At 46.3% G+C, this 15,713-nt stretch overlaps 1 protein-coding gene across 3 annotated transcripts in view; it reads left to right on the top strand.

The window, feature by feature from the left end:
• The window catches only part of LOC126534452 (signal-induced proliferation-associated 1-like protein 2), a 188,383-nt gene that overhangs the window by 70,789 nt on the left and 101,881 nt on the right, over nt 1–15,713 (top strand). For all 3 annotated transcript variants that reach the window (XM_050181729.3, XM_055072906.2, XM_055072907.2), the window contains exons 6-7: nt 672–878; nt 7,220–7,295. In XM_050181729.3, coding sequence (XP_050037686.2) covers nt 672–878; nt 7,220–7,295 — 283 coding nt within the window. The remainder of the gene's footprint in view (nt 1–671; nt 879–7,219; nt 7,296–15,713) is intronic.

Raw genomic sequence — 15,713 nt, 5'->3', positions numbered from 1 at the left:
ATGTACATTACATTAGGGCTGGGCTTATGCAAGTATTAATACAAGTCTTTTGAAGGAACGCATTACACCTCTAAACTTATCTAGCCATTTAGTGACTGATTGAAGGAACACTAAAGAGAAAAGTAAACTAAGCTGTGTTAGTAAATTGCCCTTCTACGATACCAAAGTAGATACTCCTGCTGTGAGAAAAAGCTTGGTAAGGCAAAAAAGACATTAAAAAAAAATGAAGGTAGGACAAGCATTGCAAAACTCAAGGCAGCATTACGAGTAGTTTCTAAACCAGGTAGCTGCGAATTCATGGTTTTTGATGGCGTCTGCTCGGCCATAGTTAAATATTTGTTGATAAAAATGAACCACATTATATTCTAAATGGGCCAAGGAATGAACCTGGCAAGTTCCAAGAACTTTTACTCGGACACAATCTCTCAGATTCGAAAGAATACATTGAAACTCTTGCCATCATAACGAGATACTGACGCTGGACCTTTGGGGCAAAATTAAAAACAATTTTACTTGGACCTTAATTTTCTCTTCAAATAATTGACTTATTACCTTGATAACAGTAAAAATGGGATTTTTAAAGGGCACATCAGTGCAAACTGATTTGGGCTTTCTGTGTAGTGTCCGGTTTAAAATGCGCACTGACCGTTGCCGCTCGCTTTGTTTTGCAGCTGGCGGTGCTACGTTGCAGCTTGGCCGAAGAGTCTCTGGGCGGCTCGGTGAACGGTCGGCTGAGCGGCAGCAGCAGCGGGGCCAACTCCCTGCCCGTCCGCGATCTGCTGGAGCTGGCCGCACCCGAGCTGCAGACCACCTGCCTGCGACTGGCCGTGCCCGGACCAGCAACGGAGCAGCAACTGCTCAAGCTCGACGAGCAAGGGGTCAGTGACAATGTCATTTGTAGGCTAACTGTAACGAAATTTCACTTTGGCTAAGTTGGCTATATTGAAGCACTCTTGGTAGAGCAATTTTCTAATTAACAGTCCTTAAAGGGACACTAAAGGTTAATATTAAGTCAACGTGTACTGTTGAAATACCATCCCAGAAACCTCGAAACGCTCGTTTCATGCGAAGAAGAGACTTACTTTAAGAGAAAATGTGTTCTGGAGTGTCCGCGTACCTCTAGCGCAGTTCAAATCGCTCGCCCTCCGATCGAGGAGTGGTGACGTCATGGTCTCATAGTGACGTTGCGCCGTCGGTGAGTAAAACGGCGCCCGCAGACGGCGCTATGGCTTTTCTTCGCAAAACGTAAACACGCGGCCAGAAACAGAGCCAAGACAGAGCTGCCAGCAGCGCGAAAGCGGAACTATGGTGGCTAGCAGAAGGGAAAGTGCGCGACGATAAGCTGGTTCTTTATTTTATGACGCCAGCTTTGACACTCGTTGCAATGGACAACCCTGACAACGACACATTGGCTCGCGATGCTGGGCTCAACTTCAGTGATTTAAGCACTCATGAACGTGACCTGCTGCTGAGGGCTCGCGTTGCCAGCGTCATTGCGTACTACTATGACGGCAGCTGTATGTCATGGCTGTACATATTCTCACATTTGTAGCGTTTCCTTCGGGAAAACCAAATGCCGCACTCACTGCCCCGTCTTCGACCTGCAGTTGTTCTTGCGCTTCAGAGAATGCAGGCAAGACCGACGGAACAGCGCTTTGGGAAAGGATTGCTTTGAAGGGCACACCACATGACTTCAGTAAGTCGGCGTTAAACTCGTAATCCTCTGGACGAAAGTGCAGCGAGCACACTATGCGATTTTTTCAGCTCTTTGCCAACGCGCTGTGGCAGAGGTACAGCACTTAACCACTTCGAACGGAGAGGTTCACTCGTTGCCACACAGTGATAAGTAACGTGGTATTCGCCCCTGCAACTGCCATTGGCCAAGTTCCGCGGACCGTTCGCGCATCCCACGACATCACATGGATGTGGCATTCTCACTGCTTGTTCCAAATGCGAGTTTCGCAAACCAGCAGAACCAGCACAGCATGACGCGATAACGAAACAATTGAAACTCCAAAGCACGCGTGGCGCAGAGTCGAACGAAAACGAAACCTTTCGACCCTACTGAAGGGTAACGTCGAAATTTTATTTTTTCTTAAAATCGAACAGAAGTAGACAAGTAGCATTTCCTTCCGTCTTATAACCTAATGAAATTATCTTTTTAATACGAGTAGTTGAGTACTAGTGACATAAATTATAATGAGGAGTGCCTTCGTCATCGGGCTAGTACCGGAATGTCGCTGGGGGGTCTCAAATCGTGTCATGCATTTACCTCAATTTCTCGGTTACTAAAGCTCTGTTCGCTATTACAGTCAACGACTGCATTTTCGGACGCCCAAATTTTCGGACATGCCTGATATTTCGTACGTCTTCGCGGCACCGCCACAAGCCCCATAGAATCAATGTATAAGGACATCTGAAGTTTCGGACGCTCGAAACCCCCGCCGTCCAATTTTCCGGACTTTTTGACGGACGGAAGGTCTTTTGGCTCCTCGCGCAGCGCCCTTGAGAAGGAAATCCACTTGCAGCCGAAGCATATCACCGCTTTGAACCACAACTAGCCGAATCGAGTCGTCACACATCGATTTGGTCTGGCCACTCTGGCTATGTTCATCGCCGCACTTCCGCTATGGTCTAGCCACCATACTTCCGCCTCTGGCGGAGTTTCCGAAGCGGCGCCCTTTTGTTTGTTTGTTTGCGCAGGCCACGTTTTGGCTAGCGTGGTGTGTGGTTGTCTGTTGTGTCAAGTGTGCTCTGCGATGCTAGGCCCAGGTGCTTCACTCGTCAGCGAACTCCACTGTTCGCAACTTGAGGATTTCGCTTGCCTTCGATGGCCCCCACTCCGTCTTCGTCGTCCTCGCCGATGGCATCGAAGCGCGGAAAGAAGTACCGTCGGACGACGTGATCAACGACCTCCGCTCTGCTGGGGTTTCCATACTCACGGAAATAACTTTTGAACAGTTTGTTGACGCTGACAACGAGCTCGACTTCCGCGCAGAACTGACTGACGAGAAAATAGTCCGTCGGGTTGTGGGGGATTCAGGATTGCACCAGCTCGATGCACATGGCCTCTTGTGTCGCTTTGCACTACGTAGATGTCAACAATAGGGAAGTCTGTCACATCTTTTTCTACTTTGGATCGTATGTTTTCCCGGTTAGAAAGTTTTTTTCTTGCAGTTTTCTTCCAAAACTTATGAACGAGATTCTACTGTATCTTTGTACTGTTGTACTGTATCTAACAATGGAACTTGTTACCACAAGCAAGTGAAAATTGCTGTTGGTTGATGAGCTTATCCAAGTCTTTCTAAAGTGCTGATGGCAAATTAGCGTCTTCAGAAGCTTTCATTCTGAAGGGCCTATGTGGGTTTCTAGGTGTTTAAATTTTATTTCCTTTTTCTAAAACCAGTTTTTTAATTCACTTTGCCATTGAAGCATCATGGTGGTACTCGGCTACTTTAGAGCGAGGGTGTGAAAAAAATTTCATCGGCAATTATGATACCCCCTAATGCAAATTTTGAGCGCAGATGTTTAGGTATACCGACTTCGCGATATATTATGGCCAAAAATTCGATTCTGAAGGACAATTTGCTCTAGGTGGCCACGCTGAACCCCCACTCAGGCAGCTTGTTTAGCAGTAGCAGCAAAGGAAGCATTTGCACCGGTTGGTTCGCTCATAGTTCAGGAAGGCTGCGTGAATATGGGAATGTGTGGCTCGTGCAGAGTGCATTCTTTAGCGGCAAGTGCGCCGCAGGCAAAGTAGGACATGTCCCCTGGCCCCGAAGCCCACACCATTGCTTTGTTTCCGCACTGGCCACATGCCTGGTCATGCCGGCACTCCGCTTTACTCTTCACCGTTTTCACCATACCCTCCTCCACTTTCCGCCTCCTGGTTGCGCTGCACCCTTCTCTCCGCTTTCGTCCTCGCGTATTTCATCCTCCCGCTGCACTCTGCGTTCCTTCATCCTCAACTGCGCATGTTTGCTCAGTTACGCCGAGGCCAACACTGACGCTTGCTGCAGGAACGGACACCTAGGAGCTGCACTCAAGAACATTGCCAAATTTGTAGTTTGGAAACCATGATTTTAGGCACTTAGCCAGAGTAGCAGCAGACACAGAGGTTTAAACCTCGTGACTGGTGTTGTTCAGATGCATGAAGAGGCAGCCCAGTGTGGGTACCTGAGCTGATAGTGTCAGGTAGCCAGCACCAGTTGCAGTGCCCCCTTCTTACTTTCGATATGCATCATAGCAGGTAAATATGTTTCACTGCAATACATTGTTTTGCCGCATAGCAGTGTTGTACTGCGGCGAAGCTGACTTTAAAAAAATTGACAACAGCAATTTTTGGAGGTTTGAATATTTCGAATAGTAAAAGTTCCTTTCGAATTGAATCAAACACTAACAAATTCGTATTGAAGGTTCGAAGTTTCGAATATTTGCTCCCTGCTAAAAATGTAGGATAATTAAATCTAACTAGCACAGTCCGGTACGAGTACTACGGTCCGAGTATACTAAGTACTTCTAATATGACCCAATGTCTAATAATAAATTCTGATTCTGAAAAAAATTAAGAAAGAGCTCTGTAGAACACCATATACATAATAAAAAGTTTGTTAATTCACACGAAAACCGGGTTCGCCTCGGATAATTCGAGCTGCACACCACCGTGGCCGACTCCTGGGTCTCGCGCTGAGGGTCACTACCCAGCGAAGCGACAGGTGTCACAAAGTGCTTATCACCATCGTCATCGATCCACATCCCAGCAACAGCACCCTCAGATCTCAGAGGCTATGGTTTTGTGGATTGCATGCACCAGAAGAGATTGAAGGAGCCGGAAGCATGTCATGGTTGCCATGTTCTTCCGTTTATATTTGCAGATGGTTAGTTTCATCGACAGTAGAGAATGTTGCCAATGGGATGCATCCGTTAGTTTGAATTCCGTTTTAAATTCTAATTCAACGAGCGTGCCCATGAAATTCGAATTAACGAGCTTTTACTGTAAATCAATTTTATGAGTCAACGGCCCAACTCCTACTATTCACAACAAAAGGAAGCAAGAACTTTTGAAATCTGGCAAGCATAGAAAAGTTGCTTGTAAGAAATTTCCTAGAGCGTTCAAGCCTTATAGAGGATTCGTTACAGCACAACACAAGACACGGACAAAAGAACGTACAAAATAACGACACGGTCCTTATACCTTCTTTTGTCCATGTCTTGTGTTGCGCTGTAACGAACCTTACTATAAATCCCAATCAACCGGCCCTACTTGCCATCTTGATGCGTTATAGAGGACATAAATGAAGCAGCCAGTCTGGCAGAGTAAGTGGAAACTCACTGACACCTACTCATCGATATCTTTCAGATGTGCATTTGCTCGCACTCATGTTCACTCACACCAACACACTCACCGACACTCACTCACGCTTGTACTTGCGTACACTCTCCCCCTTCATGACTCTCATGCTCGACACTCACGACTGCGAAATGAGTGAGTACGCCAACCTATGGTACACACACACACAAATGCTTCTGCACATCTTCCACTAACTCCGTCCGTGTCCTCTATTGGGCTTGAACGTTTGGCGCCATTGCTAAACATGACCCGTAACATTGAAGGCTCCATAACCATATCTGGGAAGACTTGCACAACTGATTTTACCCGTGGGTAAATGTATCAGTGCCTAAAACCTTTGCGGAAGTGACATTAGGTTGCATTGAAGGAAGTTGCCACTACAGTAAAACCTCGTTAAACTGCACCCGCTTAAACAGTAGTTGTGTTTCAAACGTAGTAAAGTAAAATCCCCGACTCAGCAGCCATTGAACATAATGCATTTTGTCTCCGCATAAACCATACCAGCTTATTGCGTATGTATCGGTTAGCACGTAGTGTTTTGACTTTTCGTCGCGAAATCATGGCAGTATATCAGCCGGGCAGAACAAGCCTCAGAGATCAGACTGGCCTCCAAGCACAAGCACAGAAGGCGCTTGGAAGGGTGAAGCCATATCAACATCAACATCACTTCAGTGCCGTGCCAGAGTCGGAGCGTTATGACCCGTGTTGTGGTGTTGGGCAAGCTAGGACACAAACCGGACGCCTAGCGTAGAAGAAAAATTGGACATCGTTTGGGCTGTCGAACGTCGCATGAAGAAGTGGGTGCTGGCACGCGAGAGGGATCTACCGTTGACTATGGTGTGTGGCATTTGGAAACGCAAAAAGTTGGTAGGCAATGCTGCTGCGACTCTGAAAATATGTCGGCTACGAGGTCCGACTTTTTGAGGTTCGACTTTTCGCCATCGTTACCTCTGTTATTGCCAAAGTGTCGCCTAACGACAGTGGTGAGGACGACACGAAAAGCGACAGCACGGGCGATTCAGGCTCGGCAGTGGCAGATGTTGTGCGTTACATCAGCCTCATGCGAGTGTTTGCCGAGAAGAGGGGGCTGGCGAAAAAGCTGGCTTGTAGCTTGAGTGAGTTTGAGGCCGTCGTCGTCTCTGCTAGTCCGCTGCAGCATCAGATGAAAATAACATGCTTTTGTCGCACGACGTGAATAAATACTGCATGATTTCTGCCTTTTCAGCGCTCTCTCTCGTAATTCCATTTTTGGCAGATAAGTGGGTGATCTTGCGCTATTGTGGTTAAGCAGTACTACCATTTAGTATGTACTTTTCCGAGCTCCGGCCAACTACGGTTTAATGAGGTTTCACTGTGGTCACAAAGGTGAAATGTTTTATGACTCTGCAACTTACTGTTTAGCATTACTTACTTGCTTGCTTACTTTTTACTTGTTGTGTTAGTCTAGTCTCCTGTCGTCTTCTAGCTTGTGCACAAAAGCCTACCGTCATGGAATGCTAGCAGCTGTCCTAAACCCAGTACCCTACTGCTTAGCAGCTTACCGTTGCATTTGGCCTGTTTTGTAACAGTGTGCAATTTAGCTGCAAGTAAGATGATGCGTCATGCGGGCCGCACCAGGTGTTGCTGTGGGACACAAACGGCACCATTTACTGCTGTTTTGCAATGTAACTTCTGCAGTGGATGAAGGTTAGTGTTGGCAAGCTTGTAGCAGTCAGTTGGGAATGTTGTGGTGTTAGTGAAGGGTCTTGGCCTAGCAGTACTATCAGACATACAGTTAGTTTCAGATAGTTTTCTAATGGGTTCACACTGTTGCTGTTCAACTGCTCTCACCTTAATAATGCAAGCTTCCTGCCTTTTCTTTTATTGCAGCTGATGAAATCGTACAAGGTTGGGGTCATGTACTGTCGGGCAGGACAGGCTACCGAGGAAGAAATGTACAACAACGGTAAGTGGTGATCGATCGGAGGGAAGTGTTTGGGGCTGCGTATACCTCACAGTGGCTTTCACTACTACTGTTGAAATTTCTTCTGTTACATAAAAAATTTCCCACAGAACTGATCTACGATAATTGTCTAGTTATGTAAGAGCATTCACACGACACGCACACACATTATTCAATTTCCATCGCATCATTGTTCGCTTCTTTTGTTGTAACCAACACAGCTATCACGACACAGTGCGTGCTGAAGTATGATATAAACAATTCTGCGCCCCTTGTCAACTGTTCATTCAAATGATCGACCAGCTCATATCCAATCGACTTACATTAATTTGACTCGAACGAGACTGACAAAATTTATTGAATTACTGTATCTGGCTGGCTGAATTAAACAAGGTGCAGGAAAAATGCCAAAACACATGGCTGAGTTGCTTGGCAGTATTTGCCTGATTCTAACACTCCCCTGAACCGAGCACCCTCGTGCCCACATTCCGGGTATCCAAAGTAGAAAGCTATAGTAGATATTACATTAAAGCTTCTAAACAAAGTAGAAATGGAACACACACAGCTGATATTCTAGCAAGAAAAAAATCCCAGGTCACCTAAGCACTTCTTATGAGTTGTGAATGCGAAAGCATTAATGTCCAATTGAATGCCACTGAGCGTACCTTCGAGTTGTGAACTCCCAGGCAACCGAAGACGTCGAAAGGCTTAGCACGTATTAATTTGGTCTTACTAAAGTGCAGTTAGAACGCAGGCGAGAGCTTGCATGGGCAAGAAACATGCAGATAACACAGGCTTCCGAGAGAGAGATAAAGAGGGGAACTTGCCCTCATGGCAATACCTTCTCCCCTCACGCAATATGTGTCATGCTACCGAGGCAGCAGGTGTACCCTTTCGCCTGCACTGCTCTGTCAAGGTGTGCTCGTGACATGGCGTCATAGCCAATGGGAATCTAGGTGCTGCTACAGATGCGGGATGCTGGCTTTTTTGCTCAATCAGCCATTTGACGCTTTTGCACAAAAATAGGCGAGGATGTAATATGAGTTGCACAATGGCAGCCAGTTTTCTAGTCAGCTTTGCCATATGGTTGCCTTAAAGTCAGCTTCGTCGCAATACAACCGTGCTATGCTGTAAAGCATATGAATGCCGCAACGGCAAGCTCTAGAGTGCAGCTCTTAGGTGACCCTCGGCATCGTTCCTCGGCGTAACCGAGCGAACAAGCTCAGTGAAGGATGAAAGCGAACCAGGACCACAGCTGGGGATGAAAGACAATGATAGCGAAGAGAGCGCGAGGAGGAAAGCAGAGGAGGAGGGTATGATGAAAGCATGAGAAGGAAAGCATAGTGCCATGAAAGACGGGCTCTGTGGTGACGGCCGCTACAAGGTGGCGCAAGAGCAGTCTGCCGTCTGTTCACCGATGGCATGAGGTGAGCGTGTCCACCGATATTATATGTAGAAGCAAAGTGCTGCATGAGCACCCACGTGTCACCCATGCGCTGCCTCTCCCGATCTGCCGATTAGCGAGGCAGTTGCACCACACTTTGCTCCATTTGCAATGAACTGCATGAGACAGATTGTCCGCGACAGCCAATATATCGCGAAACATAGACACATATAAAACTGCGCTCAAACTTCGTGTTAGGGAGTATCGCAATCGTCAGTGAATTTTTTCTTTCCTATCCAAGTGCACCATGCAGGCAAATTACAGCCCAATTTTCTGAAACAAGAAGGTGCACCTTAAAATCTGGTGAATACAGTAATCGGGCATTTTGAGTGATAGTTGGTGCTTGAAAATCTTCATAGGGGAGGCCGAAAATACTCTATTTTAGGACGTATAACCCAGACTCGACATTACCACAGCCCAGAAAAGGAAGAAAAGTATACAGCCGATCTTGGATATATCAAACTCAGATATATTGAGTTATTGTCTATATTGAATAGTTGTAAAAACCGCTTGAAAATGCCATGCAAAAGTGTAGCGATGTACTGTGCATACATCAGACTCCCTTTCACCACCACAATCAGTATATTGAATGCTGTGCCACACTGTGCCCTTGCAAGTACGCTTCTCCCACTGACTACGCGAACTCGTCTCGCGTCGTCGAAGATATTTCATGCCAACAAATTTTAAACGGCACTGTTTTGGCAGGTGCTGTCAAACAAGAGATTGAATCTTAAGGGCAGCACATGCCATGGAGGAAAAATGAGCAGGGTGCTCTGAGTTTCGCTTGCTTCACATATGGATGGCTCGTGCCAACTGCAGCCATTCGCTATCGCGAACCTCATTGCAGGATTTCGTGAGTGCAAACTGGATCTCAACCTTCACTTGGACAGATTTTTACATTACTGTTTCAATTTAACAATGCCACAGCACGCCACATAGACACATTGCGTAAAGACCCCCCCCCCCTCATTGTGACACCGGCATGCAAGACTCGTTGCTGCCCGATTTGCATGTCTGCGCTGAACGCGTTTCATTCGTGCTCTCACGGTTACACGTGAGTGGGAATGGACTCGGATGTTCTGCAAGCTGAAAGCCACTTTCAAAGCTAACAGCATGGGTGTAGTGTCGATAGTCACCAATGCAGTGGGCGAAGAGGAAGGGACGAGAATGAGGGAATGTGCCGGCAACAAGGCGTCGGAGTGCCGAGCAGCATGCAAGGAGACACGCAGTCTGTTTAGGCTGGTTTACAAGATGCGTTTTTTACAAGATGCTGCCCACAAGAACGTTTGCAGCAAAGGACACCGCGGTCAAAAGTCGAAAGCAGGCCAATGAAAGAATTACTGTTGTGTTTGGCACGAACATGTGTGGTAGACACAAGCTGCCGCTACTCGTAGCTGGAAAGAGTGGGAAGCCTCGCTGCTTTAAAAATGCACGGCTGCCGCCAAGAGGTGAGCTTATCTACCGGCACAACAAGAAAGCCTGGGTCACAGGCGCATATTTGAGGATTGCGTTCGGCAGCTTGACCGCAATTTCGTGGCCACAGGCAGGAATGTAGTCTTCGTTGTTGATATTTGCCCAGCGCATGGCGACATCCCACACCTGAAAGCTATCAAGATGGTGTTTCTTCCTCCGAACACCACGTCAATCTCGCAGCCAATGGACCAAGGCGTCATTGACCACACGAGGAAGATTTACCGCCACCACCTGCTCAAGCGCATGCTCCTTTGCTACAACAACGGCAAGGAGTACTCCATCAACCTCCTCGGGGCCATATGTCTTATTGTGTATGCATGGAAGCTAGTGGAACCCACTCTGGTCATGCGGTGTTTTGAACACGCTGGCTTCTCGAAGGAAAGCACCGTCAATGCTGATGCTGACTATTCATGTGCACTTGATGAAGAAAGAGCTGAGTATTGTGACCGCATCAATGCACTCTGCGCAGAGGATAGCGAATCCGGTGCAGTTGGCTTCGCCGAGTATCTGAACTTTGAAAAGGATCAACAAACATGCTACTCAGATTTGGAGTGTGAAGCTACCGCTGATGCGGCCAATGTGCGATCACAGCGACAACGACGGTGATAACGAGCCCTTCCGAGCACCCGCTCTCAGGGAAATTATAGGATGGCTGAACGTTATCCACAGTTTTGTTGAGTGCCATGGTGGAAATTCTCAAATGCTGCACGTAGTTGGCCAATTAGAAAACATGACCCTTGTAGCCTCAAACTACAGGACGCGGCAAACCAACATCTCTGATTACTTTAAGTAATGCAAAGATCACCAAATAAAGCTAGTGCATTCCTGCAGCAAATTTTTTTGTCTGGGTTGCATTTTTTTTGTGTGTGTGTTCGGTTAATTCGAAAACCCGCTTAATTCGAAGATTTTTCGCGGTCCCGATGACTTTGAATCAACAAGGTTTTACTGCAAGTCAACCTTTATGCGTTGAACGCTGCTCTGGAGAAGCAAATGGATAAGTTCCCACTTTTCATCATCGTGGGTAATTGTCTGACATGTGCAGAAGTCTCATATAAGCTTCAAACAGGCGTATACAGTTGTACTTATACTTCTACCAATACTTATACCAGTATTCAGGTGCCACGGAAATTTCATTGTTATAACAGACAATTGTTATAACCAGGTAGCATGAAAAAGTCATCATCATCATCATCATCATCATCATCAGCCTGGTTACGCCCACTGCAGGGCAAAGGCCTCTCCCATACTTCTCCAATTGCCCCGGTCATGTGCTAATTGTGGCCATGTTGACCCTCCAAACTTCCTAATTTCATCTGCCCACCTAACTTTCTGTCGCCCCCTGCTACGCTTCCCTTCCCTCGGAATCCAGTCCGTAACCCTTAATGACCATCGGTTATCTTCCCTCCTCATTACATGTCCTGCCCATGCCCATTTCTTTTTCTTGATTTCAACTAAGATGTCATTAACGCGCGTTTGTTCCCTCACCCAATCTGCTCTTTTCTTATCCCTTAATGTTACACCTATCATTCTTCTTTCCATAGCCCGTTGCGTCGTCCTCAATTTAAGTAGAACCCTTTTCGTAAGCCTCCAGGTTTCTGCCCCGTACGTGAGTACTGGTAAGACACAGCTGTTATAAACTTTTCTCTTGAGGGATAATGGCAACCTGCTGTTCATGATCTCAGAATGCCTGCCAAACGCACCCCAGCCCATTCTTATTCTTCTGATTATTTCACTCTCATGATCCGGATCAGCAGTCACTACCTGTCCTAAGTAGATGTATTCCCTTACCACTTCCAGTGCCTCGCTACCTATCGTAAACTGCTGTTCCCTTCCGAGACTGTTAAACATTACTTTAGTTTTCTGCAGATTAATTTTTAGTCCCACCCTTCTGCTCTGCCTCTCCAGGTCAGTGAGCATGCATTGCAGTTGGTCCCCTGAGTTACTAAGCAAGGCAATATCATCAGCGAAGCGCAAGTTACTAAGGTATTCTCCATTTACTCTTATCCCCAATTCTTCCCAATCCAGGTCTCTGAATACCTCCTGTAAACATGCTGTGAATAGCATTGGAGAGATCGTATCTCCCTGCCTGACGCCTTTCTTTATAGGGATTTTGTTGCTTTCTTTATGGAGGACTACAGTGGCTGTGGAGCCGCTATAGATATCTTTCAGTATTTTTACGTACGGCTCGTCTACACCCTGATTCCGCAATGCCTCCATGACTGCTGAGGTTTCGACTGAATCAAACGCTTTCTCATAATCAATGAAAGCTACATATAGTGGTTGGTTATATTCAATACTTCGTTCAATATTCAATACTTGGTTATATTCAATATATTCAAAAAGTCAATACAGGGCATTGGCAGAGCTGATATGAGAAAACTGTAATGGCAGGGAGGCCAGTTCCCCTCCCCACCACCTTCCTCCATACGGCTGCTGATTATGCTCACTCATATAACAGCTTCCTGGGCGCTCCGATTGCATGTAACAAGCCACGGCTGTCGGCATTGAACAATGACACTGCTATAACAACTGCAACGAGGGGTCACGGGCAGCAAGCGATATGCGAGCTCCACCAAGACATCCCTGTGATGGCCCCAAGAGGGGCCTTTTAAAAAATGCGAGAAGGTTGCCGCGGCAGCCTATCAGCTTGAGAAATCCAGAAGAAATGCTGAGGCGAGATCGGCACAAGCATCATGCCACGTACATGTCGCTGGCTTGCACGAGAAAACCCTACTTCCATCAGCCTTGCATGCTTTAAGCAAAGCTTGCCGACATCTTTCTTGAAGGCATCCAGGTGCTCCACAGAAGGTTCCTCGCAAAAACGAAGCCCTGGAGGGAGGGATTGAATCATATGCCGGGCCTCCTGTGAGGACAACGTTAAGGCAGCCTGCCCTACCTTGTCATCTCTGCCATTGTGGCCGTCGCTATCCGGTGCAAGCACGTTTGCGACGATTGCCTCATCGGTTAGAGGCACTTAGTTTCCAAATCTATAGCCTTGCGCTTTCTTTTCACCGGCAACATCGGGCATTGCTGATAGTAAGTGGGCTGATCAGCCATCTTACATTTCAGTGGCGAGTCGAACGAGGCTGAGAAACCATGTGGCCAAGAACGAACGGTTTTGACGCAACCAATAAAGACAGATGCGAGCAATTAAAGCTGTTTGCAGAACTTCGCTGAATGAGGTTCCAGCGAGCAATCTGGGAGCAGCACAGTTGGCGCCGTCCATTTATGTTTCAGAGTGTGGTGCGGCGTCGAGCTACGGGCATGGAGGTTGGAGGAGCGTGGAGAAGGCTGAAAAATGAGTGCGCCGTGGCTGTTGGAGCAGCGGGCCATCGTGCAGCAACTCAGATCTCTTGTTTCCTTTTTTCTTTTCAAGGATGTTGCATTTCACTACCGTTTGGCATGAACACCCAGCAGCCGGACTTCATCGTTATAACCGATGATGCTGCATCGCGCCATTGTAGTAAGCGTGTTATTTCACCATGGAAAACATACAGAAGTTGACGGTGCAAGAGCTTCTCATTGTTATAACCTATATATTTGTTAAAACCGATATCATTATAAGTGGATTCAACTGTATAATATATTGAATTATTGATATATTGAACTATTTTGCAATCTCCTTTGAGTTTGATGTATCTGGGATCAAGTGTATGTGCACATGTAGGAGGGCGGGGGGTTCTCTAGGAGATAACGAAACTTTAAATGGCAGAGAACCATGCCTTGAGGTGTCACTTCACGGCAGTGCGCACGGCACTGCCTTTAAGCCATGCCATGAGGCAAAATTCTCATATAACCCGCACCGCGACTCACTGTTGAATTATCTAGAATTTTCGGTGCCGGTTATACATGCAAAAATATGGTAGGCATTTTCAACAAGAAATGACGAGGAATGATGAGTGTTCAATGCATTTGCTGTCCCCTAAGCTCCGCTGAGACAGGTGCTGCCACTAAGGACATCCCTGTGGGGGTCACCGTAGGGTTCAGGCGCATGTGTGCCGACTGCTCAAGTTCGAATTATCCAGTGAAGGCCAGTTTTAGGTTCAAAATAACAAAACATTGGGCCCATAGAAATGCGTGGGCATTGGCCGGGCACTTTCAATTTGTTGTCCTTAGAGACCCCCGGCGGTGGTATTACATAAGACGTGGGTTTTACATAGGTACCATGTTATGTATGCGTCATTAGCTATGTGCAAAGTGATCAGTTACACACTGTTGGAACAAAGATGGGCAAGAGATGTCAACAAATGTGAGCAGGAAGGCCGTTCCAGTCTTTAGCTGTTCGAGGAATGAACAAGGCGGAAAAATGAGAAGTTCGGACAAGCGGGCATGCAACTTGCTGTGGATGACTAGTGCGGTGAGAGATGCGTGTTACGGGAACGATGTATGGTCGTACGATGAAGGGTGCTGAAAAAGAACTTGTGATAGAGTTCAAGACTAGAAATGCATCAGCAATTAAATAGCAGTGTTAATTTCGGAATCTGCTTTAAATGCAGAAATACTGAAATCATTCAAATATTGTGAGTGAATGAACCAAGTAGCGCGGTTCTGAACAGATTCAAGTGAGCTGATGAGACGTGCTTGATGTGGGCTGCAGATGGCAGATGCATATTCCAGTATTGCTCGAACAAAGGATTTATATGCAAGCAGTTTAACATTTTCTGGAGCCTGACGGAGATTACGCTTTAAAAAACCTAGTTAGTGTCTTATCAGCAGATGGTGTGTCATGTTAGAAATATGTTTATGCCAGGCCGGATCATTGCAAACAGTGACACCTAGGTAGTTATGATTCAACTAGTTTGAGAAGCATGCTTCCGATTTGGTAAAGAAATACCAGGGGATTACTGCTATGAGTGAAAGACATAACTTTACATTTTTGTACATTAAATATCATTAACCAATCGTCACACCATGTTAGTATGTAGGCGAGGTCTTTCTGCAGGGCTGTTTGATTGGTGGTGTTATTTATGGTGTGGTAAATGATACAATCTTCGGCGAACCTTAGGATGTTAAAGGACACTTGTGAAGCTAGGTCATTAGTATATATTAAAAATAATAGAGGGCCAAGAACCGATCCTTGAGGGACGCGTGATGTTACTGGCACAGGGCTAGGTAGGTGATTACTTATAATTACAGATTGGGAGTGGTTACTAAAAAATTCTGTAATCCAATTCAAAACATCAAGATGTAAATTAAGTCTTGTAAGTTTCAATATTAGACACTGATGAGTGACTTTGTTGAAGGCCTTAGAGAAATCCAGAAAAATTATGCCAGTTTGTGTGTTAATATCAAGGTTAGTGTGAATATTGTGCAGGAATATGACCAAGTCTGTCTCACACGAGAAACCTTTGCGGTATCCTTGCTGAGCGGGATGAAAATGATTCAAGTCAAGAAAATTCATGATAACAGAGTAGATGACATGTTCCATGATAGCAAGGGACGCTTGTTAGGGGGATGGGCTGGTAATTTAGTGGGGAGTTTCTGTTACCTGATTTTTGGACTGG

Source organism: Dermacentor andersoni, chromosome 7 (assembly GCF_023375885.2).
Source record: "Dermacentor andersoni chromosome 7, qqDerAnde1_hic_scaffold, whole genome shotgun sequence".
NCBI classification, from domain to species: Eukaryota; Metazoa; Arthropoda; class Arachnida; order Ixodida; family Ixodidae; genus Dermacentor; species Dermacentor andersoni.
The sequence above is the reverse complement of the archived record's forward strand: the minus strand, read 5'-3'. Positions and strand labels throughout refer to the sequence as shown.